Source organism: Oncorhynchus masou, chromosome 32 (assembly GCF_036934945.1).
Source record: "Oncorhynchus masou masou isolate Uvic2021 chromosome 32, UVic_Omas_1.1, whole genome shotgun sequence".
Lineage (NCBI taxonomy): Eukaryota > Metazoa > Chordata > Actinopteri > Salmoniformes > Salmonidae > Oncorhynchus > Oncorhynchus masou.
The window spans coordinates 14,281,178-14,307,142 of NC_088243.1; the positions used below are offsets into that span (position 1 = coordinate 14,281,178).

The 25,965-nt window shown below is 43.4% G+C and overlaps 1 protein-coding gene across 1 annotated transcript in view; it reads left to right on the forward strand.

Moving 5' to 3' along the window:
• Window positions 1-525: 525 nt before the first annotated feature.
• The window catches only part of pals1a (protein associated with LIN7 1, MAGUK p55 family member a), a 55,199-nt gene continuing 29,759 nt past the window's right edge, over window positions 526-25,965 (forward strand). The window contains 5 exon segments of the mRNA XM_064953347.1: window positions 526-763; window positions 11,020-11,151; window positions 22,091-22,220; window positions 22,222-22,637; window positions 23,888-24,096. Of these exon segments, the coding sequence (XP_064809419.1) occupies window positions 22,171-22,220; window positions 22,222-22,637; window positions 23,888-24,096 (675 nt within the window). The 5' untranslated portion in view covers window positions 526-763; window positions 11,020-11,151; window positions 22,091-22,170.

Below are 25,965 nucleotides of genomic sequence, written 5' to 3' on the forward strand. Positions count from 1 at the left end.
ACCACTCCACTTTAATTTTTGAGGAGTTTGATAATATGTTGCAGAAGTACACTCAACAGCTATCAAAATGTAACACTTACTATAAATGCCATTGTCTTATATGGACTAGAGACTGTCATAGGCCCCTCTGTCGTTCTCTCCACCTTTATGCATCCCGTCTCTCTGCCCCCTCTCTACCACCCTGGTGCTGTTTGTTTTTTATTTCACCTTTATTTAAAACCCTGTTATGAGGTGGTTCTGTATGTTACATGATCTCTCATTTCCTCTTCCCTGGAATCTGGAATGTTCATTATTCTGTGTGTGGAGTGTTGGAATGTGGAGTGAGAGTTCTGGAGAAGATCAGAATCCTGGTCTGTTTCTCCTCCACAGTGACAGGCTAAGGGAGGATAGGATACACTGACCCACAGCTGAGGTGTCATTGGGGACTCTCTGATTCCATGTAATCAGAAGAAATAAGTTCACAGGCCTAGTTGCTTTTCCTAGCCTATATTTCTCTCCTTTAAATGTGAGCCAAGAAGTGAGAATAAAAGCAGCGTGTGGGAATGAAAATATCTTGAGTGGAATGTTAGACTCTGCCCAGTGTTGTTTATATTTGGTTTGGCTCAGGACAGTGGGCTGGAGGAGGAGGGCTTCTCAACCCCATCTGTGGTCTCAGAAGGCTAGACCAGGAAAGACCAGACAGACACCACCCTTTAAGAGCTCCCGAGTGGCACAGCGGTCTAAGGCACTGCATCTCAATACAAGAGGTGTCACTACACTACAGGTTCAAATCCAGGCTGTATCACATCTGACTCATAGGGTGGTGCACAATTGGCCCAGTGTCATCCTGGTTAGGGGAGGGTTTGGCCGGGGTAGGCTGTCATTGTAAATAAGAATTCCTTCTTAACTGACTTGCCTAGTTAAATAAAAGAATAAGGTTGTCAAGTGGGCTGGTTTTATGTGCCGGTGACAAGCTGCTTCTTGCCCACGGTAGGACAGGTCTGTCCTGTAGAGATGACACCTGCAGTGCTAGCAGGACCATGTGTGATTCACCTCGTATAACCTCGCCATCAACAAGCCTCGAGGGTAGTATATGACATTCTAGTGTTGTTTATGGCTACACACCACCAGGACCGGTCAGGACACGGACAGACCAACCTCACCCCAAACACCACCATGATGTTACCATGCTGTTTGCAGTGTTAGTCTGTAAATCAGATTTAGCCTGGACCAGGTGTGGTATGTTTGGAGGAGAAGACAGTGATGTAGCCCGGACAAGGTGTGGTATGTTTGGAGGAGAAGACAGTGATGTAGCCCGGACAAGGTGTGGTATGTTTGGGGGAGAAGACAGTGATGTAGCCTGGACAAGGTGTGGTATGTTTGGAGGAGAAGACAGTGATGTAGCCTGGACCAGGTGTGGTATGTTTGGAGGAGAAGACAGTGATGTAGCCTGGACCAGGTGTGGTATGTTTGGAGGAGAAGACAGTGATGTAGCCTGGACCAGGTGTGGTATGTTTGGGGGAGAAGACAGTGATGTAGCCTGGACCAGGTGTGGTATGTTTGGGGGAGAAGACAGTGATGTAGCCTGGAACAGGTGTGGTATGTTTGGGGGAGAAGACAGTGATGTAGCCTGGACCAGGTGTGGTATGTTTGGGGGAGAAGACAGTGATGTAGCCTGGAACAGGTGTGGTATGTTTGGGGGAGAAGACAGTGATGTAGCCTGGACCAGGTGTGGTATGTTTGGGGGAGAAGACAGTGATGTAGCCTGGACCAGGTGTGGTATGTTTGGGGGAGAAGACAGTGATGTAGCCTGGACCAGGTGTGGTATGTTTGGGGGAGAAGACAGTGATGTAGCCTGGAACAGGTGTGGTATGTTTGGGGGAGAAGACAGTGATGTAGCCTGGACCAGGTGTGGTATGTTTGGGGGAGAAGACAGTGGTCAAATTGTCTCTCTTTGTTTTGTTACCTCCCAAGTGTATCTTTTTTTTGTTGCCATTCTGTTCAGGCAATTCAAGCACGTACTGACTGGGTCATACATTCTTAGTTAAAGTAGTCATTTCCAGGTGCTGTCCACTGTTTAGTGTGTTTGTGTGCGTGCGCCATTGGTGAAAATATGACATAAGACCATAGAATTAGAATAATTCATAGTAAGTTAATTGGATCTCTATATATCAGACAGACAGGTGCAGAAGTAAACACTGTTCGGGGAAGTTGTTTACTCTTCAGGTCCAGTAGGTTTGTTCCTCTCACCCTGCTTTAATCTGAAAGTTTAGGTCACACCCACAGCCTAGGACCTGCTACTCCTGCTGCTTCCCCTTAAAAACAAAACACCTACACACACACACTGACCCCTCCTCCCTTACCCACAGGTAATGAACCTGTTCCATCTGCCTTCGCTCTCACATTGTAGTTTATATTCTGCTGCTTAGTCTTTGGGGTTTAGGCCAGGCTGCTGATGGTGGCTGCTGATGTAGAAATAGTATTATCATATACGTTTGGTTGATATGTGTAATGAGTTGTTTAGGAAGGTTTCTGCAGCTTTTACCAGGCCCATTGTGTATAGCTGTCTGTTCATCAGTCAGTTCAGTTAGCCCAGTGGTTGAGAGGACCAGGAGGATGACCACTTTGTCTCCACCAGGGTGCTTAGCTAAGTCACACAGCAGCAGATGGTCCACTCAAAGGGCCCAGTGTGTGCAGGGCTTGAAATTGAGGGCGTTTCTTCATCTCGAGGACTTTAAAAAGATGTCTAAGACGGTTCAAAACAGACTTTGGCACAGTCCCGGGACGATAGATCCAAAAATTATACAACCACTGTTGCATCCAAAGGAATGTTTTGCTTAAAATTTTGATAACTATTATTTCATATTTTAATTGCAACAATGTGCACACGGCGGCAGGCCTACGTGCAAATGTTCCAAATTGCAAATTGCGGGAAAACACATTTTCTAAAATGCACAAAACAGATGGGACTGTGATAGACTGTATCCAGTTTGCTGAGTAGAGTGTTGGAGGCTATATTGTAAATTACATCGTCGAGGATTGGTAGGATAGTCAGTTTTATAAGAATGTGTTTGGTGGCGTGATTGAAGGAGGCTTTGCTGCAAAATAGGAAGCTGACTCTAGATTTAACTTTGGATTGGAGATGTTTAATATGAGTCTGGAAGGAGAGTTTACAGTCTAGCCAGACACCTAGGTACTTGTAGTTGTCCACATATTCTAAGTCAGAACCGTCCAGAGTGGTGATGCTAGTTGGGCGGGCGGGTGCAGGCAGCGATTGGTTGAAAAGCATGCATATAGTTTTACTCGCGTTTAAGAGCAGTTGGAGGCCACGGAAGGAGAGTTGTATGGCATTAAAGCTCGTTTGGAGGTTTGTTAACACTGTGTCCAAAGAAGGGCCAAAAGTATACAGAATGATGTCGTCTGTGTAGAGGTGGATCAGAGAATCACCAGCAAGAGCGACATAATTGATGTATACAGAGAAAAGAGTTGGCCCGAGAACTGAACCCTGTTGCACCACCATAGAGACTGCCAGAGGTCCGGACAACAGGCCCTCCGATTTGACACACTGAACTCTATCTGAGAAGTAGTTGGTGAACCAGGCGAGGCAGTCATTTGAGAAACCAAGGCGGTTGAGTCTGCCGATGACCTGTCTGCTGATGACCAGCCCGGAAACCGGAATGCACAACGGAGAACGTACGGTAGGATTCGAAATGGTCGGTCATCTGTTTATTAACTTGGCTTTTGAAGACTTTGGAAAGGCAGGGCAGGATGGATATAGGTCTGTAATAGTTTGGGTCTGGAGTGTCACCCCCTTTGAAGATGGGGATGACTGCGGCAGCTTTCCAATCTTTAGGCACCTCAGACAATACGAAAGAGATGTTGAACAGACTGTTGCAACCGCTATTAACAATGGCAGCGGATAATTTTAGACAGAGGGTCCAGATTGTCTAGCCCAGCTGATTTATACGGGTCCAGGTTTTGCAGTTATTTCAGAACATCTGCTAGTTGGGTGAAGGAGAAGCTGGGGAGGCTCGGGCAAGTAGCTGCGAAGGGTGTGGAGCTGTTGGCCGGGGTTGGGGTAGCCAGGAGGAAAGCATGGCCAGCCGTAGAGAAATGCTTATTGAAATTCTCGATCTTCGTGGATTTATCGGTGGTGACAGTGTTTCCTAGCCTCAGTGCAGTGGGCAGCTGGGTGGAAGTGCTCTTATTCTCCATGGACTTTACTGTGTCCCAAAACTTTTTGGAGTTAGAGCTAAAGGATGCACATTTCTGGTTGAAAAAGCTAGCCTTTGCTTTCCTAACTGACTGTGTGTATTGGTACCTGACTTCCCTGAAAAGTTGCATATCGCGGGGACTATTCAATGCTAGTGTAGTCCGCCACAGGAAGTTTTTGTTCTGGTCGAGGGCAGTCAGGTCTGGATTGAACCAAGGGCTATATATTTTCTTAGTTCTACATTTTTTGAAAGGGGAATGCTTATTTAATAACGACAAGGCATCCTCTACTGACAGGATGAGGTCAATATCCTTCCAGGATACTTGGTTGACAGCCTCATTTATCTATTTCAATAGTAGGCCTACTTTTAAATCACTGTCAATTACCTAGGTCCTAGACCCTTATTGTCATAATAATTGTGACGTGTTTTAATAAAAAATATTTATTAATATTGTTGTTACATTTTTGGTTTTATTTGAGATGGTTGCTATTTGGTTGAAATTGCACTTCGGGATGATTCTTGTACAGTGATGAGAAAATACTAGTCTCGAGCCTGGGTGTGTCATTTGTCCTCCTTACGGACACAGCTCTTCTAGGGGGAGGGGAAGGTCTGTCATACTAAATTATCTCAAGATCTGGAGATGGAATGTGTCAGGCTGCCATTTGTATGTGTGTAGTTAATTTGAGGTGCCTGGTGTGAAAATGGTTGAGTAGTGTGCACCACTGAACTTAACTACCACTGTATTCTCTAGACTTCCAATTCAGATCTGACTTCCCACTCCCTCTCATAAACAAATATACACTCATCCTTCTCATGAATAACCATGCTATTACTGTTGTTTTAAAAGGGAGCAACAGAGTGACTGGTTGATTGCCCTAAAATATCACTCCTCGGGTTTGTCAGGTGTGCTTTTATAAGATGTCAGGCTGGCCTGGAGCTTACTGGAGAGACACAATCTTCAGGCTTGACCTTCCGTAGTTAATCAATACACAGCCCAGGGCATAACTGAAATAGCTACTTATAGCACGTCTCCTGTGACGTTATAAACTGTGTGGTTCGAACCCTGGATGCTGGTTGGCTGACAGCCATGGTATATCAGACTGTATACTACAGGTATGACAAAACATTTATTTTTACTGTTCGAATTATGTTGGAAACGAGTTTACCTCAGTGGTTTGTGATGTACGGCCAATATACCACGGCTAATGCCTGTGTTCATGCACTCGCCATGCGTTGTGCCTAAGAACAGCCCTTATCCGTGGTATATTGGCCATATACCACCAGTCCTCGGGCCTTATTGCTTAATTAGAGAGTTGTAATTTTAGAGCAAATGGAAACTGAACCCAAAGAGGTTTTTAGAATGTCCATTTTTGTTTAGGCTGCACATAGTTCATACTTTAAGCGATGCATGCTTGCTTTCAACCACTATTGTAATCTTATTTTATGGTCTTCACCTGCATTGATGCTCTTGAAATGGTAACAGGATGGACTTTGAGAGGCTGGGAATGAAGTCCGTGCTGGTTTGCATGACTCCGTAAGGAACATGGACAATAAGGTGTTCTTCTCTGGCCACCTCATGTAAATTGTGTCCACTGAACACAACAGAGGCATCAGTATCAACACGAGTCAGTCTGACACTCACAATATGGTGGGGAAACCTTATCCATACACTGTGTTCTGCAAAATTGTTGTAGCAACACACAAGGGGCAACAGGATACTCAAGGACATAAAATATATAGACTATATTGGCCACTGAAGTGTGTGTGTGTGTGTGTGTGTGTGTGTGTGTGCATTCATATCTTGAAAAATCCTTGTGTGTGTCATTTGCCTCCATAAATTCCAATTCATTTCTTGAATTTGAATATAATATTTTAATTGAAGTAGTGAACAGGGTACAGAATTTGAATGAAAGGAAATACAATTGAGTTAAATGAAATTGAAATGCCTATTCTATTCTATAATAGGTGAAGTCTGTACAAACATACATCTTGTACATAAAACATCAATCATGTCGTTATATACATGCCAGGGCTCGACATTAACGCTTGTCCAGACAAGTAAAAAAAAAAAGAAAAAATAATAATAATAGATTGAAGAGTAAAAATAAATATCACCATCAAACAGTGTCTAATTTTCATGTAGGTCTAAATAAATAAACAGGCTTGCATGTCAGTGTAGTGATGTGCCTTTGAAGGCGCCAGAAAATGTAGCCCAACCTTTAATTACAAAAATATAAACTCCAGTCATGTTTGACATAGAACCAGTCAAAAGTTTAGACACACTGACTCATTCCAGGGTTTTTCTTTATTTATTTTTTTACGTTGTTGAATAATAGTAAGGACATCACAATAACAAGAAATAACATGTATGGAATCACGTAACAACCAAATGATTGTTAAACAAATCAATATATTTTATATTCTTCAAAGTAGCCACGCTTTGCCTTGACTGCTTTGCACACTCTTGGCATTCTCTCAACCAGCTTCACCTGGAATGCTTTTCCAACAGTCTTGAAGGAGTTCTCACATATGCTGAATACTTGTTGGCTGCTTTTTCTTCACTCTGCTGTCCATCTCAATTGGGTTGAGGTTGGGGATTGTGGAGGTCAGGTCATATGATGCACCACTCCTTGGTCAAATAGCCCTTATACAGCCTGGAGGTATGTTGGGTCATTGTAAAGTTGAAAAACAAATGATAGTCCCACTAAATGCAAACAGATGGGATGGCGTATTGCTGCAGAAAGCTGTGTTAGACATGCTGGTTAAGTGTGCCTTGAATTTTAAATAAATCACAGACAGTGTCACAGCAAAGCACCATCACACCTCCTCCATGCTTCACGGTGGGAACCACATATGCAGAGATAATCCGTTCACCTACGCTGAGTCTCACAAAGACACGGCGGTTGGAACCAAAAATCTCACATTTGGACTCTTCAGACCAAAGGACAGGTTTCCACCGGTCTAATGCCCATTGCTTGTGTTTCTTGGACCAAGCAAGTCTCTTTTTCGTGGTTTATCTTTTTAGTGGTTTCTTTGCAGCAATTCGATAATGAAGGCCTGATTCACACAGTCTCCTCTGCACCATTGATGTTGAGATGTCTGTTACTTGAACTCTGTGAAGCATTTATTTGTGCTGCAATTTCTGAGGCTGGTAACTCTAATGAACTCTGCAGCAGAGGTAACTCTGGGTCTTCCTTACCTGTGGCGGTCCTCATGAGAGCCAGTTTCATCATAACGCTTGATGGTTTTTGCGACTGCACTTGAAGAAACTGTCAAAGTTCTTGAAATGTTTCGCCTTGACTGACCTTCATGTCTTAAAATAATGAGGGACTGTCATTTCTCTTTGCTTATTTGAGCTCTTCTTGCCAAAATATGTACTCAGTCTTTTACCAAATAGAGCTATCTTCTGTATACCAATCCTACCTTGTCACAACCCAACTGATTGTCTCAAACGCAGAAGGAAATAAATTCCACAAATTAACTTTTTAAGTCACACCTGTTAATTGAAATGCATTCCAGGTGACTACCTCATGAAGCTGGTTGAGAGAATGTCAAGAGTGTGCAAAGCTGTCATCAAGGCAAAGGGTGGCTACTTTGAAGAATCTCATATCTTGATTTAACACTTTTGGTTACTGCGTGATTCCATATGTGTTTTTTCATAGTTTTGATGTCTTCACTATTATTCTACAATGTAGAAAATAGTAAAAATCAATAAAAACCCTTGAATGAGTAGATGTGTCCAAACTTTTGACTGCATGTCTCGTTCAGATGAAATGGTCACAAGCCCGGAGAGTGAAGGACAGTGCCTGTTGCTCATCACCCACCTTATGTAAGTTCATGAAGCATGTCTTGCCTTGTTTCTAAGTAGGCTAGCCAAAATACAACCATTGAAATGTTGAGGGAATTATTTTATAAATGCTTAATATGCCATTGAAACCAGCATTATTCTCATGTTCTATTAGTTTTCAAATCAACTTAATTTTGTCCAGTAGCTAGTCATAACCCTATTCATATTAGTAACCCATGCTAGTTGATGATAATCCTAATCATATTAATAACCCATGCTAGTTGATGATAATCATATTAGTAATCCATGCTAGTTGATGATAATCCTAATCATATTAGTAACCCATGCTAGTTGATGATAATCCTAATCATATTAGTAACCCATGTTAGTTGATGATAATCTTAATCATATTAGTAATCCATGCTAGTTGATGATAATCCTAATCATATTAGTAATCCATGCTAGTTGATGATAACCATATTAGTAATCCATGCCAGTTGATGATAATTCTAATCATATTAGTAACCCATGCTAGTTGATGATAATCCTAATCATATTAGTAATCCATGCCAGTTGATGATAATTCTAATCATATTAGTAACCCATGCTAGTTGATGATAATCCTAATCATATTAGTAATCCATGCCAGTTGATGATAATCCTAATCATATTAGTAGCCCATGCTAGTTGATGATAATCCTAATCATATTAGTAATCCATGCTATGCATTTCCTGTCTGCAAGGAAGTTGAAACATTGTATCAACTATATACCTTGGTCCAGCCATAAGCTTGCACTAGCAAACTTGCAACATTGTATAAAATATTCTGTAGGCTCTTTGCGCAAGTGATGAGAAGTAATCAGGTAGGCCTTTTTTATGACATTTCCATCAGGTCAGAGGGGTTATCGAACGGGAGAAAGTTGGAAAGATTTTACAAATATGCTTAGTTGAGGAGCTATTTTCATTCTCAGTGGATGTAAAAACAGACTTTGTTTACTTGCTTTTTGAGACAAAGAAAATATTACTTTGGCTCATCTCACCATCCATGTGAAGATACTCAATCAGATCTAGTATCAGATCCCACATTTATAGGCCTACATTTGCACGCAGGCCAGGTAGCCTAGGCCTAGTTCTATCCAGAGCGACTTACAAATTGGTTTAAAAACTATGGTAATTAACGGTAGATGTACTAATGGTGTGCCACCCCCGTGGCCTACACAATGGATTCGTCCACTCAGACGGGTGTCTCGTGGGCCATACATTTTTTTTTTATATATATATTTGCCACTGCTTGACAACAACAAAAAATCTGTTGACCAACACCCTATTCGATTGTTTGGTCGCCAACCATTTCCAGGTTGCTAAAATTCAAATAGTTTGTCTAACTCCATTTAGTGCCAAAACAAGTCATGTATAGTGTAGAGAATCATTGTACCATCTAAACCGCTTGTGAATTATATTTTCAATAACCAAAAATAGTGTGTTTTAGCTTTTTTTTAAGCTGGTGTACAAAAATCTAATTGTATATCCTGTCGGACGTGACCAATTTGAATTTCAACTAATGAGTTGACAGCGAGGCAATTCTGAATTGAGCACTCTTCATGTGTTGGAATTGACTCCATTCAACTCATCAGTTGAATTGGCCACACCCCACAGGATGTAGAGTTTGAGTGACTGGAAGTAGAATTAGCCATTTAAAGAAATTCCACTGTCATAGAGCATTATATTCACACTTCAACACCAAAGAATATATCACCTTCCTCTGGAAACAATGTTAATTTACTCTTTTAACCTTAGTGCTTAGAATAGCCAGTTATATGTCCACCAACCATTTTAATTTGTGTGTCTGCCCTCCATCTCCAACTCATCCAGTGAGTGATACTGTCAGCCATCTAGCCTAATCCTACGTCACTTACAGAAACTACATTATTCATTCAAAGCGTCTGCTCTGCGTGTGTGTGAGAGAGGCGGAGTTTCCAAGGACAAACAGGCTCCTTCACTTTTCACCCAGGGAGCCTCAAACGCTTAACATTCATTCTTTTGTTACTTATTCTGTACTCAAAAACATCCATGTTTTCTGTTTCGTATGACAATTGATACAAGCACTGTCTATTGAGTATGACCTTGTGAACTGACAGTTGTTCATTTTCTAGTCCTTTTGGAAATACATTTTGTTTGATTTCAATGAATGGGATGTGTATTTTATATTTAATAGGCTATACAAAATACACACAACCGTGGGAAGGCTAGTGCCACCCTCTTGCCAACACTGGACCACATGTAGCCTGTGTACGGCATGTTTATGGGTGTTTGTTTGCCATACTTATTTAGTGCAGGTGAGTGGGCAATCCTCTCATCTAATAGAAACGATTACACCAACTTAGGCTTGTTGTTTACACCTCCGCTCCTCCCATTAAGCCCTCTGTGTGTTTACTGTTTGTTGCCGAGGGCTCAGAGCAAGTGTTTTCCATTATAAACCTATTAGATATCAAACAGTACACGCTTCCTTCATCTATCCCTCTGCCGCACTCTGCTTCATATTTAATAAGGGAGGAAGTTTGCTTTGATTCCACGCGTGCACACACTGGCAATAGGTCTCTTATGCTCTGCTCGGGAATGCTGTTTTACATTCTTACCATTTGCATCATGGGAATTTTCCGCTGTCACTGCAACACTTTGACCTTTGAGACAGCACAGGGCCCAGTGTAGTGTGTGTGTGTGTGTGTGGGGGGGAGGTTCTCCTTAGAGAAACTGTGCCTGTGCTATGTTCTTCCTGACTCGGATTAGTGACATGCCTTAGTGTTGCCATATTTTCTCCCTCAGGTAACTTCCTCCATTTATCTTAATTGGTAGATTCCCCATACTACTACCTTGAAGAATAAAAACATATCTTCACAGTGCCAGCACAAAATAACATTTATTTATTTTGTACAGTTACTTCCAGCACAACCTGGTCTGAAACAATGTTGGTTTTGAAATGTGTAATTGCGCTGTCATAACGCATCAGTCCTCTCCATTCCCACCTGACTGAGCAAGCAGACTGAGTGCCTGCCTGTTGATCCGAAGAGGAGGGTAGAGTCACTGATCCACAGCCTGGGGGAAATCTACAGAGAGGAGAGCCCTCAGCCTGGCTACTACTATAGAGCAGAGCACCAACTAACCAACACCTGGGTAAGGACAGAGGACCCTATTTCTCGCCCCCCCACATCTCCATCTTTCTACAGTCCTCCCTGTGTGTCTTTGTGTTGTCTCCTTACCTCCTGCCTGCTGACAAAGCTGTTGTCATGGAGATGCATAAGGGTCCTTCGAGGCACGTAATCTCCACACAGCAGAGAGGCTGACAGAGAGGGAAAGGGAGGGAGCGGGAAGAGAGGAGAGCCCAGACAAAAAAGAGAGGCAAAAGAGGTAGATGAGGGATTTCTTGAGATAAGGAGGAGGGCAGATTGAGGTCTTGTTCAGATTCAGAGCTGTGCTGAGGAGGTTAGAATGTGTGCCCTGTCAATCTCACTCACTGACTCACTGGGACACAGCTCAGTAGTGCAGGACCTGGGGAGTATGTCCAGCTCGGAGTGGAGCTAACTAGGAAGAGAGGAATGTGACGGGACCTGTGGAGGAGGGGTTGATCCACGGATGGAGGGACAAAGGTTATCTATTCTGGTGTCCGGCTTCATGTGACCAGTGCTGGCCTGTTGGAGAGAGCTGATATTGGTTATCTTCCTGAGATTACAACAAAGTGTGTTCCACTGAAATGTCATCTATGTGTACTGACTCCACAGTCACCTTTTATAATCAAATCAAATGTATTTATATAACCCTTCGTACATCAGCTGATATCTCAAAGTGCTGTACAGAAACCCTGCCTAAAACCCCAAACAGCAAGCAATGCAGGTGTAGAAGCACGGTGGCTAGGAAAAACTCCCTAGAAAGGCCAAAACCTAGAGAGGAACCAGGCTATGTGGGGTGGCCAGTCCTCTTCTGGCTGTGCCGGGTGGCGATTATAACAGAACATGGCCAAGATGTTCAAATGTTCATAAATGACCACCATGGTCAAATAATAATAATCATAGGCAGAACAGTTGAAACTGGAGCAGCAGCACGGCCAGGTGGACTGGGGACAGCAAGGAGTCATCATGTCAGGTAGTCCTGAGGCATGGTCCTAGAGCTCAGGTCCTCCGAGAGAAAGAGAGAATTAGAGAGAGCATACTTAAATTCACACAGGACAACGGATAGGACAGGAGAAGTACTCCAGATATAACAAACTGACCCTAGCCCCCCGACACATAAACTACTGCAGCATAAATACTGGAGGCTGAGACAGGAGGGGTCAGGAGACACTGTGGCCCCATCCGAGGACACCCCCGGACAGGGCCATAATAACTTGTCTTTTAGGTCTACTTCAGTCAGCCTTTTTAGGGCTGACCCCATTTAGTCGACTGTTCAGTTGTTAGGTCGATAACCGAGATTATTTTAGTCGAGAGGTCGCACATGTATTTTTTTATTTATTTTTTTATGGTGCGCAAAACACCTGTCTGATTGGTGCCTGTCTCAGTGGACTGATCCATTGTGGAGGACACGGAGATGGCACAGTCCATCACTCTAAGACATGTGATACTGACATTCTAAGTGATTTTATATTATGTAAGAATAATAGTGCAACACTAATAAATCTAATATTGATACACACAGGAAACTGTTGTGTGAAAAACCCAGCAGCGTTGCAGTTCTTGACACAAACTGGTGCGCCTGGCACCTACTGCCATACCTCTATTGTCTTGCTCATTCACCCTCAGAATGGCACACATTCCATGACTCAATTGTTTCAAGACTCCTCCCCTTCATCTACACTGAAGTGGATTTAAAAAGTGACATCAATAAGGGATTGAGAACTTTCACCTGGATTCCCCTAATCAGTCTGGTTTGGAAAAACCAAGTGTTTTAATGTTTTGTATACTCTGTATACATCTACAGAAATACACTGAAAGTTTGTTTAATAGCCTCTCGATTCCGTGAGCACCAAGCCTCCCATATACCTTCAAAATGTTTGATGAAGCAATTTCACAAATTCAACTGTTTTTGATCTTTGCTATGCTGTAATAAAGGCTTTACAATGTATATATTTGTTTGATAGAATATACTCTGGTATTACTTAGAATATATTTAGTGTTAAAACTGTTCCAAACAGGCATAAAAATATTACATCACACACATTATTCTCTCTCTCCTATACCCTCTGTATTTGGGGAGTTTCTCCCATTCTTTTCTGCAGATTCTTTCAAGCTCTCAGGTTGGATGGGGAACGTCGCGGCACAGCTATTTCTGATCGCGTTCAAGTCCGGGCTCTGGCTGGGCCACTCAAGGACATTCAGAGACTTGCCCTGATACCACTCCTGTGTTCTCTTGGCTGTGTGCTTATGGTCGTTGTCCTGTTGGAAGGTGAATCTTCGCCCCAGTCTGAGGTCCTGAGTGCTCTGGAGCTGGTTTTCATCAAGGTTCTCTCTGTACTTTGCGCCGTTCATCTTTCCCTCAATCCTGACTAGTTTCCCAGTCCCTGCCTCTGAAAAACATCCCCCCAGCATGATACTGCCACCACCATGCTTCACCGTAGGGATGGTGCCAGGTTTCCTGCAGACGTGATGCTTGGCATTCAGGCCAACGAGTTCAATCTTCTTTTCATCAAACCAGAGAATCTTGTTAATCATGGTCTGAGAGTCCTTTAGGTGCCTTTTGGAAAACTTGAAGCGGGCTCTCATGTTCCTTTTACTGATGAGTGACTTCCGTCTGGCCACTCTACCATAAAGGGCTGATTTGTGGAGTGCTGCTGAGATGGTTGTCCTTTTGGAAGATTCTCTTATCTCAACAGAGGAACTGTGTCCAATCAATTGAATTTACCACAGGTAGACTCTCATAGCAAAGGGTCTGAATACTGATGTAAATAAGGTATATATGTTTTTTATTTGTAATACATTTGCAAAGATGTCTAAACCTGATTTCGCTTTGTCATGATGGTTTGTAGATTGGGGGGGTTATTTATTCCATTTTAGAATTAGGCTGTAACGTAACTGTGGAAAAAGTCCAGGGGACTGAATACTTTCTGAATGCACTGTATTCATTTGTTCTTTACAACAGACTTTTTTTCTTAGTACATTTTATAATTTATTTAGTGTTTTACACTGTTCCAAATGGTCAGTAAAAATAATATTGTAATCTAACAGCAACAGTTTGGTACGCATTATACTCATGCAGTGCTTGTTCCTATACCCTCCTTTATCTGGATCTCCTGTAGTTTCTATAACTAAGTCACATGTCTTCCACACATCTGACTTCCCCTTTCCCTCCTGAGCAACCAGTAAACATTCACCCATTTCCAGTGTCTTTTTCACGTCCTCCACATCCATTTTGCTGTCACGTGTGGTGGTGTCCGGAGTTTGTTCTAACCAATTTATTGATATGATTGATAAGCGGCTATAGGGCAGGCCCTATTGGTCACGTGCACGCAATACATACAGTGGGGCAAAAAAGTATTTAGTCAGCCACCAATTGTGCAAGTTCTCCCACATAAAAAGATGAGAGGCCTGTAATTTTCATCATAGGTACGCTTCAACTATGACAGACAAAATTAGAAGAAAAAAAATCCAGAAAATCACATTGTATGATTTTTAATGAATTTATTTGCAAATTATGGCTGAAAATAAGTATTTGGTCAATAACAAAAGTTTATCTCAATACTTTGTTATATACCCTTTGTTGGCAATGACAGAGGTCAAACGTTTTCTGTAAGTCTTCACAGGTTTTCACACACTGTTGCTGGTATTTTGGCCCATTCCTCCATGCAGATCTCCTCTAGAGCAGTGATGTTTTGGGGCTGTTGCTGGGCAACACGGACTTTCAACTCCCTCCACAGATTTTCTATGGGGTTGAGATCTGGAGACTGGCTAGGCCACTCCTTGACCTTGAAATGCTTCTTACGAAGCCACTCCTTCCTTGCCCGGGTGGTGTGTATCAAATCAAATTTGATTTGTCACATACACATGGTATTGAGACGCTTGCGTCTCTCCTAGCCAACAGCCTTGGGGAAATGCAGAGCGCCGAATTGAAATAGTACGAGATAAAACTCAAACTTTCATTAAATCACACATGCAGGGTACTCAATTAAAGCTACACTCGTTGTGAATCAAGCCAACATGTCAGATTTTAAAAATGCTTTTCGGCGAAAGCATGAAAGCTATTATCTGATAGAATGCACCCCCCCGAAACGCATGAATGCGACGTAAACAAAATAATTAGCGTAGCCGGCGCTACACAAAACGCTGAAATAAAATATAAAACTTTCATTACCTTTGACGAGCTTCTTTGTTGGCACTCCTATATGTCCCATAAACATCACAATTGGTTATTGTTTTCGTTTAAATCCGTCCATGTATACCCAAAATGTCCATTTATAAAGCCCGTCTGATCCAGAAAAAAAACTGCTTTCCAAAACGCAGCGTCGTTTCAAAAATATAAAAGTTGCCTATAAACTTTGACAAAATACTGCAAACTACTTTTGTAATTCAACTTTAGGTACTTGTAAACGTTAATAATCGATCAAATTGATCACAGGGCGATCTGTATTCAATAGCAGCAAGTCAATAAAACATGGACGATTTTCTCTCTTTCACAACTTCCCACAGTGGCACCTCTGACAGGAAGTGCCTATTCTTTATTTCACCAAAGATAAACTCCAGCCCAATTCCCAAGACTGGCGACATCGCGTGGAAGCTGTAGGAACTGTAAACAGGGCACTATCTATTTTCCCTTGGCAGAGACACTACATGGAACTGGTGGAGGGATATTTTTTTTATTTTTTCTGAGCAGTTTTTCCTCTGGGTTTTGCCTGCGAAACAAGTTCTGTTATAGTCACAGACATGATTCAACCAGTTCTATAAACTTTTCTATACACACATACATAGTGTTTTCTACACACACATACTAATCATATGCATATACTATATTCCTGGCATGAGGAGCAGGACGCTAAAAATGTGCACGTTTTTTTTTTTAAGTCGCAAAAATGCACCCTCACCTCTAAGAGGTTTTAGCAGATGTTAATGCGAGTGTAGCGAAATGCTTGTGCTTCTAGTTCCGACAATGCAGTAATAACCAACAAGTAATCTAACTAACAATTCCAAAACTACTGTCTTACACTTGTGTGTATAAGGGGATAAAGAATATGTACATAAAGATATATGAATGAGTGATGGTACAGAGCAGCATAGGCAAGATACAGTAGATGGTATCGAGTACAGTATATACATATGAGATGAGTATGTAAACAAAGTGGCATAGTTAAAGTGGCTACTGATACATGTATTACATGAAGATGCAGTAGATGATACAGAGTACAGTATATACTTTTGAGATGAATAATGTAGGGTATGTAAACATTATATTAGGTAGCGTTGTTTAAAGTGGCTAGTGATATATTTTACATAATTTCCCATCAATTCCCATTATTAAAGTGGCTGGAGTTGAGTCAGTGTGTTGGCAGCAGCCACTCAATGTTAGTGGTTGCTGTTTAACAGTCTGATGGCCTTGAGATAGAAGCTGTTTTTCAGTCTCTCGGTCCCAGCTTTGATGCACCTGTACTGACCTCGCCTTCTGGATGATAGCAGGGTGAACAGGCAGTGGCTCGGGTGGTTGTTGTCCTTGATGATCTTTATGGCCTTCCTGTAACATCAGGTGGTGTAGGTGTCCTGGAGGGCAGGTAGTTTGCCCCCGGTGATGCGTTGTGCAGACCTCACTACCCTCTGGAGAGCCTTACGGATGTGGGCGGAGCAGTTGCCGTACCAGGCGGTGATAAAAGCCCGCCAAGGATGCTCTCGATTGTGCATCTGTTGAAGTTTGTGAGTGCTTTTGGTGACAAGCTGAATTTCTTCAGACTCCTGAGGTTGAAGAGGCGCTGCTGTTCCTTCTTCATGATGCTGTCTGTGTGGGTGGACCAATTCAGTTTGTCTGTGATGTGTATGCCGAGGAACTTAAAACTTACTACCCTCTCCACTACTGTTCCATCGATGTGGATCGGGGGGTGTTCCCTTTGCTGTTTCCTGAAGTCTATTGGGTTGAGATCTGGAGACTGGCTAGGCCACTCCTTGACCTTGAAATGCTTCTTACGAAGCCACTCCTTCGTTGCCCGGGCGGTGTGTTTGGGATCATTGTCATGCTGAAAGACCTTCAATGCCCTAGCTGATGGAAGGAGGTTTTCACTCAAAATCTCACGATACATGGCCCCATTCATTCTTTCCTTTACATGGATCAGTCGTCCTGGTCCCTTTGCAGAAAAACAGCCCCAAAGCATGATGTTTCCACCCCCATGCTTCGCAGTAGGTATGGTGTTCTTTGGATGCAACTCAGCATTCTTTGTCCTCCAATCACGACAAGTTGAGTTTTTACCAAACAGTTATATTTTGGTTTCATCTGACCATATGACATTCTCCCAATCTTCTTCTGGATCATCAAAATGCTCTCTAGCAAACTTCAGACGGGCCTGGACATGTACTGGCTTAAGCAGGGGGACACGTCTGGCACTGCAGGATTTGAGTCCCTGGCGGGGTAGTGTGTTACTGATGGTAGGCTTTGTTACTTTGGTCCCAGCTCTCTGCAGGTCATTCACTAGGTCCCCCCGTGTGGTTCTGGGATTTTTGCTCACAGTTCTTGTGATCATTTTCACCCTACGGGGTGCGATCTTGCGTGGAGCCCCATATCGAGGGAGATTATCAGTGGTCTTGTATGTCTTCCATTTCCTAATAATTGCTCCCACAGTTAATTTATTTGCAAATAAATTCATTAATTTGCAAATAAATTCATTAAAAATCCTACAATATGATTTTCTGGATCTTTTTTTTTTTTCTCATTTTGTCTGTCATAGTTGAAGTGTACCTATGATGAAAATTACAGGCCTCATCTTTCTAAGCGGGAGAACTTGCACAATTGGTGGTTGACTGAATACTTTTTTGCCCCACTATACATGTTTCACGTAAAGCGAGCAAGGGTTAAATTAACAGGGATCAACAAATTAGGTATTTCTGTAACAGAACTTTTCAGTCAGAGAAATGAGTAAGAAACAAAATGGCTGTAATTATGTTGCAGTTTTAGCACAGCGTGATAAACACTTGCTGTGCTGTGGTGCCTGTACACTGAAGGAGAATGGGACAACATGTGCCAGTCACAGGCACTTTTTTGTATTTTTTTAACATTTTTAAACAGCATGGTCATCGGGCTCCCTCCCTCTTGAATCATTTGTCTTAATTATTTAATCAAACTGTGCATTAAACACTGGAGCCACTGGGCTTCGAGGGACCTCACATCTAGCTAACTAGCAGTCATTCTGACTGCAACATTCAGTATAATTAATACATTTCATATATGCTATTGCCGAACTAATAATTTGGTTGTGTTCATGAATGTGTTTAGGTAACATTTAGAATACTACAATATTTTTTCATTTCAAATAACAAAATAACATTTTCATTAGGTTTCTACTGTGGGCGATATGTAAAAACAAAACACATTCAACTGTTCAATACATTTTATTTGTGGAGTGCCTAACTATGAAACAGAAACCATATGTGTTTGAACACAGCTTCTTTATATAGATAGATATATATATATTTTGTAATTTATATATATATATATATGTATATATATATTACAAAATATCCTAACCACAAAGACACAGTCAGCAAAACTCGCAGCCAAATGATGAAAATATCAGTAGTCTAAACATGAGTAGCCTAAACAGTCTAGTTGATGAACCCTGATATGTGGTGTATTATGTAATATTGACATGCATTTGGTTGTAGTGTGTAATAGTATCTGTTTTATATCTTTGTTCTGTCGATGACAGATGCATGGTGCTTATGACGACAGAAACGTTCTTTCTTGCCTTGCATTGGTATAGTGGGAGCGTTGTCTTGTCATTCTTCAGCATTGTACGGCTGGGCAGGTGCCTTATTTTGTGCAGAGGGAGGGAGCTCGCTTTGGCCATGGTGCCGACAACGTTTCAGTTTTTTTCACAGGCAACTTATTCACCAGTGGAAGTGAAGTAAAGAAATTGTCCATGATGATGACATTCCTCTCCTTGCCAACGTAAGGTTCCACAAGCCTCGTCACCGTTTCATTTGGTGGTGTTGCGGACACCTGCTCAATGCTTCTGCGTTCTGACTTGTTTTGCACTTCGGCCACGGATATGTAGGTTCAGGCTGTGGCTCAGAATCAGAAGAGAAATCATCAGTGACGTCATGATTAATTCCTTGCCAGCATCTGGGAACCTTTCATTCAGATCTTGTAGCTGCACTAATGCAGCATGTGCATCCATTCTTCTTGGTCTTCTTGCCATTTGTAAATTACTCCACACTCTCACTGTGTACTCCTAGTAGACGGATAAGACTGCTTGGATTTTGTGGGCTGATATAGGGGACATACCATTTTGAGATTAGAATTGGAATATACCAATCCACTAAAATGACTGCTTTAGCGGTTCTAGTGTTAAAGCATCAGACAAGCTCAGTGCATATAGTTGATTTGATTCAAACACATAGGATGTTTTATATATGGAAAATTTCACTTTTAACAATGTTGTCCAATTGATTGGTTGACAGTAGAATTCGACCGATTGTGATTTTTTTCAACGCCGATACCGATTATTGGAGGACCAAAAAAAGCCAGTGCCGAATTTTTTTTTTTTTTTTTTTTTTTTTTTTTTATATATATATTTTGTAGTAATGACGATTACAACAATACTGAATAAACACAGTTTAACTTAATATAATACAGAAATGTAATCTATTTAGTCTCTAATGAAACCTGTTCAATTTGGTTTAAATAATACAAAAACACAGTGTTGGAGAAGAAAGTAGAAGTGCAATATGTGCCATGTAAAAAAAGCTAATGTTTATGTTCCTTGCTCAGAACATGAACATATGAAAGCTGGTGGTTCAATATTCTCAGTTAAGAAGTTTTAGGTTGCAGTTATTATAGGAATTATGACGTGTCGACTATTTCTCTCTATACCATTTTGTATTTCATATGCCTTTTGACTATTGGATGTTTTAATAGGCACTTTAGTATTGTCAGCTTAATCTCGGGAGTTGATAGGCTTGAAGTCATAAACAGCACTATGCTTCAAGCATTGCTAAGAGCTGCTGTTTGAATGAATGCTTACGAGCCTGCTGCTGCCTACCACCGCTCAGTCAGACTGCTCTATCATAGACTTTAATATTATTAACACAGATGCGAGCCTTTGGTCATTAAAGTATTATATATTATTAATATGATCAAATCTGGAAACTATCATTTTGAAAACAAAACGTTTATTCTTTCAGTGAAATACGGAACCGTAAATATTGCTGTTACATTGACATGTTATGTCATAATTATGTAAAATTCTGGCTAATTAATGGCGGTCTTCACACAGTTCGCCACGAGCCAGGTCGGCCCAAACTGTTGCATATACTCTGACTCTACGTGCAATAAACACAAGAGAAGTGACACAAATTCCCTAGTTAATATTGCCTGCTAAAATAAAATAAATTAAACTAAATATGCAGGTTTAAAAAATTTATAATTCTGTGTATTGATTTTAAGAAAGGCATTGATGTTTTATGGTTAGGTACATTGGTGAAACTATTGTGCTTTTTTTCCCCCACAAATGCGCTTTTGTTAAATCATCACCCGTTTGCCGATTTTTAATCTGTCAGCCTCCAGTTGAAAGAACAGATGACTTGGTCGACCAGGATTTAGTTTTTTTGTCAGGGACATTCCTAAAAGTTTTACTTCTGAAGTGTGAAACTGCAGAGCTGTTTCTCTGAGTGCCCTTTGACCCTTTTGTCAGAGAGATCCATTGGAGAGGGGAGTGTGTCTGTGGGTCAAGGGTCAAAAGTGTGTGTGTGTGTGTGTGTGTGTGGTATTTGACTGACTGTGAGAGACTCTGTTTGTGTGCCTGCAAATGTGTGTGAGGCCTGAGGTATTTGTTTGGTTTAAAACAGTCTGTGTATGTAATATAAGGTGATTAACTGAGTGATAATGGCCTCTGGTCTATCTCAACCAGCTGACAGACTGACGGCGGAGAGAGCTGTAGAGAACAGCAGGGATAACGAAGGGAGGGAGGGACCTGTAGGGAACAGCAGGGGCCACGGCGTGAGGGAGGGACCTTTAGAGAATAGCAGGGACCTTTAGAGAATAGCAAATAAATATGAACAGTATGGGGATGAGGTAGGTAAATTGGGTGGGCTATTTACCGATAGACTATGTACAGCTGCAGCGATCAGTTAGCTGCTCAGATAGCAGATGTTTGAAGTTGGTTAGGGAGATAAAAGTCTCCAACTTCAGCGGGGTTTTTTTTAAATTTTATTATTATTATTTTATTTATTTATTGTTTGTTTTTTTGCAATTCGTTCCAGTCACAGGCAGCAGAGAACTGGAAGGAAAGGCAGCCAAATGAGGTGTTGGCTTTAGGGATGATCAGTGAGATACACCTGCTGGAGCGCGTGCTACGGGTGGGTGTTGCCATCGTGACCAGTAGAGGTTTTAGACGTTGGCTGGGGAGGTGTGTGTGTAAAAAGATAATTATTTGGGCTGAATCCTGGATGGTGAGATGTACTGTAAGTGACTGACTGCTCTGTGGATTCATTTGGTGTTTTGTTTTTTCTGGATAAAAAAAACGGGCTTAGGTGGTGGGCGGGGCATTGAGCGTGGTCGGCCAATGGGAACAGGTACATTTTAGAGGCCCCATCTTCGCAATGTAGAGACACTGCAATTCTACACATTTCTTCATGGAGCTTAGACATTTTTGCAGTTTTAAATTAATTGTTTTTGGAATTATGTCCACTTCTCTCCAAACTTTATCTGATTTTATTTTTTTTTATTTTTATGTTAATACTGAGATCGTATTTCCATTTGTTTGGACTCAGGCGGCCCGAAAATAAACGCTTAGGCGGCCTGCCCAAAGATTACAATGGCAGACAAATCCCTGCTATTGAAATGTAAGGTCGTGTGGCTGTATTATGTTGTGGTTTGTCTGTGCACAACCGCATTGCAGTACCATACTAATCGTTCTTCCCTTCCTGTTCTGCAGGTGTCCTTCCCTCCTGGAATCCCAGCATCTGCCGAGTCATCAGTAGTGAGTTAGGGTGTCATGGCCGCTGGGTCCCGGACATGCAGAAATCACACCTCATAGTGCTTCCCCCAGCCAACCACTTGCAAACACACACACGGAGGAGGAGGAGCAGGAGAAGGAGCAAGGGTGATAATGATAACCACATCCTATATGAACGGTCACATGACTGAGTCAGACGGAAGAGGAGGAGTTGAGGCCAACCAGGAGGAGCCCCAGCAGTGGCACAGGGAGATGGCGGTGGACTGCCCGGGGGACCTGGGTGCCCGTACCCTGCCTGTGAGGCGCTCTGCCCAGCTGGAGAGGATCCGTCAGCACCAGGAAGACCGGAGGAGGAAGGAGGAAGAGGGCAGGAACAGACAGGAGCTGGATCTGACTGCCTCCATACGGCTCAAGAAGCTGTCTCAGAACCCCAAGGTGGGCATCGATAACCCCACCTTCGACCCCATCGAGGGCCCTGGAGGGCCACTGGGACTGCCACCCAACCTGGGGGCCCCCACTCTACTGGGTGAGTAGGACTGAATATGAGAACAAAGATATACAATATTAAATGTTCTATTAAGTGCCAGTTGTTTGGCATCAGTCTCTGGTCACTAGCCATGATAAAGTTCTAACAAGTTGGTGGTTGTGTCCTGCTGAATTTAAAATCAACCACACTATGTAAGTATGGCAACATTACTGCACAGATAGTGTGGTGAAGGAAGTGCCATTTTGCTTTAGTTGATCTTTTTAGATTTACAGGGGTGGGTGGGGTCCATCTAGAATTCAGAATACACCTCTAGAGCTGTCAGAACAGCATAAAGCTATTATTTAACCAGGTTAGTCTCGTTGAGAAACATCTCTTCGAGAGGCCTGGACCAAGCTGCAGCATCAACACATCAGTATCAGACAGACACATGACACCAACCAGACTAAAATGACAGCTTAATAGCCCTGACCTTGACATCTCTAGCTTTTATAATCATCGATCTCTTTTCTCTCAGTACACATGTATCCTTTGTCGGTCTGTGGCTTTCCCTCAGTCTCTTAACCCAAGTTCACTGTTCCAAGTAGGCTTATGAATGACGCAACACCCCCCCTAGTCTGTAGGCCTATGGTGGGTGCATTCCTGTTCTAAAGCTCTGTGAGTGAGTGATCCTCGGGGGGAGGGGAGGGCCCTGTGAGGGGACATTAATTAAAAGTCTGTTCCAAAACATTCTGAACTAGGCTACAATGGCTGCTCTCTCTCCCTGAGTGGCTGCCCCATCTCCCGCCTGGCCTAACGGGTCGCGTAGCCCGCCTAGCCTAAAAAAAACTATATGGAGAGAGACAGTAGGTCCTCTATCAAATGAGATGACACTAGCCTCCTAATAACATACCCCCTTTGACACACCAACCCTCTCCTTATTTTGGTATTACTTACACTGGACAGATATGCCTAAAAGAGGGGTCTGGATTTGAGAGAGCTGGTAAGTTTGAAGAATTTGATTTATTTTGGAGTTGTATCCCAGCTATTAATATCCTGTCTTGGCGGGCTACGCGACCCGTTAGGCCAGGCGGGCTATACGACGCGATATTAACTTGGCAGGAAGAGTGGTAGAGCAGGCAAGAACAGTGATTGGGGCAGCCATTTTGTAGCCTGGTTCAGAATGTTTTGGAACAGACTTTTTTTTTTTCACTGTTATTGTTTTTCTGCATGTGTGTGTCTGGCTTTTGTGTACTGTATTTCTATGGGTGACCTGTCAGTACAGTGTCTGTGAATGCCTGAATCACTTACAGAGTTGGAGGAGCTGCTGATGTCCCTGAAGCAGGTGCAGCACTGCCTGTCTGATGGCCAGAGCCAGGAGGACGTGGAGCTGGTGCTGCAGCTGGTCCAGAAGACTGACTTCCAGAAGGCCTTCAACATCCACAACGCTGTGGCCCAGCACATGAACAGGCCCAGCCCGCCCTTCCCACACACAGACCGCGCTCAGGGCCTGGCACACGAGGTGAGTTCTGATCTGGAGTCAGTTTGGGGTGTTCTGATTAGAACGGTTCGGGTTAGGGTAAACTGATCATCGATCAGGGCTTACAGATCTCACAGCAGCACGTGAACCAGCCCACCCTTCCCCACTCTTACAGACAGCTTGGGTATTTAGCAACAAAACTGACACCTGGGCAACTATGGGACAAAACAGTGAGGGTTGGATTAGATTGTTGACAGCATGTAAACTATATTTAGTTTCCAATGTTTATTGAAAACATAAAGTTCCACAATGATCACTTGTCTCTCAAATACATTTGTCACAGTTGTTGAGCAGCTCACTAGCAGATTTTAGCCATCTTAGCAAGTGTGATGTGGCAGACGCCTTCAACGTTGTGTGTTATTTACCACAGTACGCATAGCCCCTCGTTGATTATTCCCTACACACACCGCGCTCAGGGCCTGGAGATGACACCGAGATGCTGATCTCAGTCAGTTTGGGGTATTACTACATCAGGGTTAAGGGTAGGGTTTGCGTAGAAAAAACTGATCCCAGACCAGAAGTGGCTCAGCACATGATCTGTCTCTGGAGGGGGTGCTGATCCAGAGACAGTTTTGTGTTTTGCATTAGAATGGTTAAGGGTAGGATTTCCGGAGGAGTAAGCTGACCTTAGGATCTGTTGTACCTGGAGCGTATTGATTAGGTCTGGGGGAAGAGGTTGGCTTGGGGGGGGGAAGAGGTTGGCTTGGGGGGGGAAGAGGTTGGCTTGGGGGGGAAGAGGTTGGCTTGGGGGGGGAAGAGGTTGGCTTGGGGGGGGAAGAGGTTGGCTTGGGGGCTGGGGTGGGAAAGAGGTTGGTTTGGGCCTTGGGGCTGGGGTGGGAAAGAGGTTGGTTTGGGCCTTGGGGCTGGGGTGGGAAAGAGGTTGGTTTGGGCCTTGGGGCTGGGGTGGGAAAGAGGTTGGTTTGGGCCTGGGGGCTGGGGTGGGAAAGAGGTTGGTTTGGGCCTTGGGGCTGGGGTGGGAAAGAGGTTGGTTTGGGGCTTGGGGGGAAGATTGGTTTGGGGGCTGGGGTGGGAAAGAGGTTGGTTTCGGGGCTGGGGTGGGAAAGAGGTTGGTTTGGGGCTTGGGGCTGGGGTGGGAAAGAGGTTGGTTTGGGGCTTGGGGGGAAAGATTGGTTTGGGGGCTGGGGTGGGAAAGAGGTTGGTTTGGGGGCTGGGGTGGGAAAGAGATTGGTTTGGGCCTTGGTTGGTTTGGGCCTTGGGGCTGGGGTGTGAATGAGGTTGGTTTGGGCCTTGGTGCTGGGGTGTGAATGAGGTTGGTTTGGGCCTTGGGGCTGGGGTGGGAAAGAGGTTGGTTTGGGGGCTGGGGTGGGAAAGAGGTTGGTTTGGGGGCTGGGGTGGGAAAGAGGTTGGTTTGGGGGATGGGGTGGGAAAGAGGTTGGTTTGGGGCTTGGGGCTGGGGTGGGAAAGAGGTTGGTTTGGGGCTTGGGGGGAAAGATTGGTTTGGGGGCTGGGGTGGGAAAGAGGTTGGTTTGGGGGCTGGGGTGGGGTGGGAAAGAGATTGGTTTGGGCCTTGGTTGGTTTGGGCCTTGGGGCTGGGGTGGGAAAGAGGTTGGTTTGGGCCTTGGTGCTGGGGTGGGAATGAGGTTGGTTTGGGCCTTGGTGCTGGGGTGGGAAAGAGGTTGGTTTGGGCCTTGGGGCTGGGGTGGGAAAGAGGTTGGTTTGGGGCTTGGGGGGGAAGATTGGTTTGGGGGCTGGGGTGGGAAAGAGGTTGGTTTCGGGGCTGGGGTGGGAAAGAGGTTGGTTTGGGGCTTGGGGCTGGGGTGGGAAAGAGGTTGGTTTGGGGGCTTGGGGGGAAAGATTGGTTTGGGGGCTGGGGTGGGAAAGAGGTTGGTT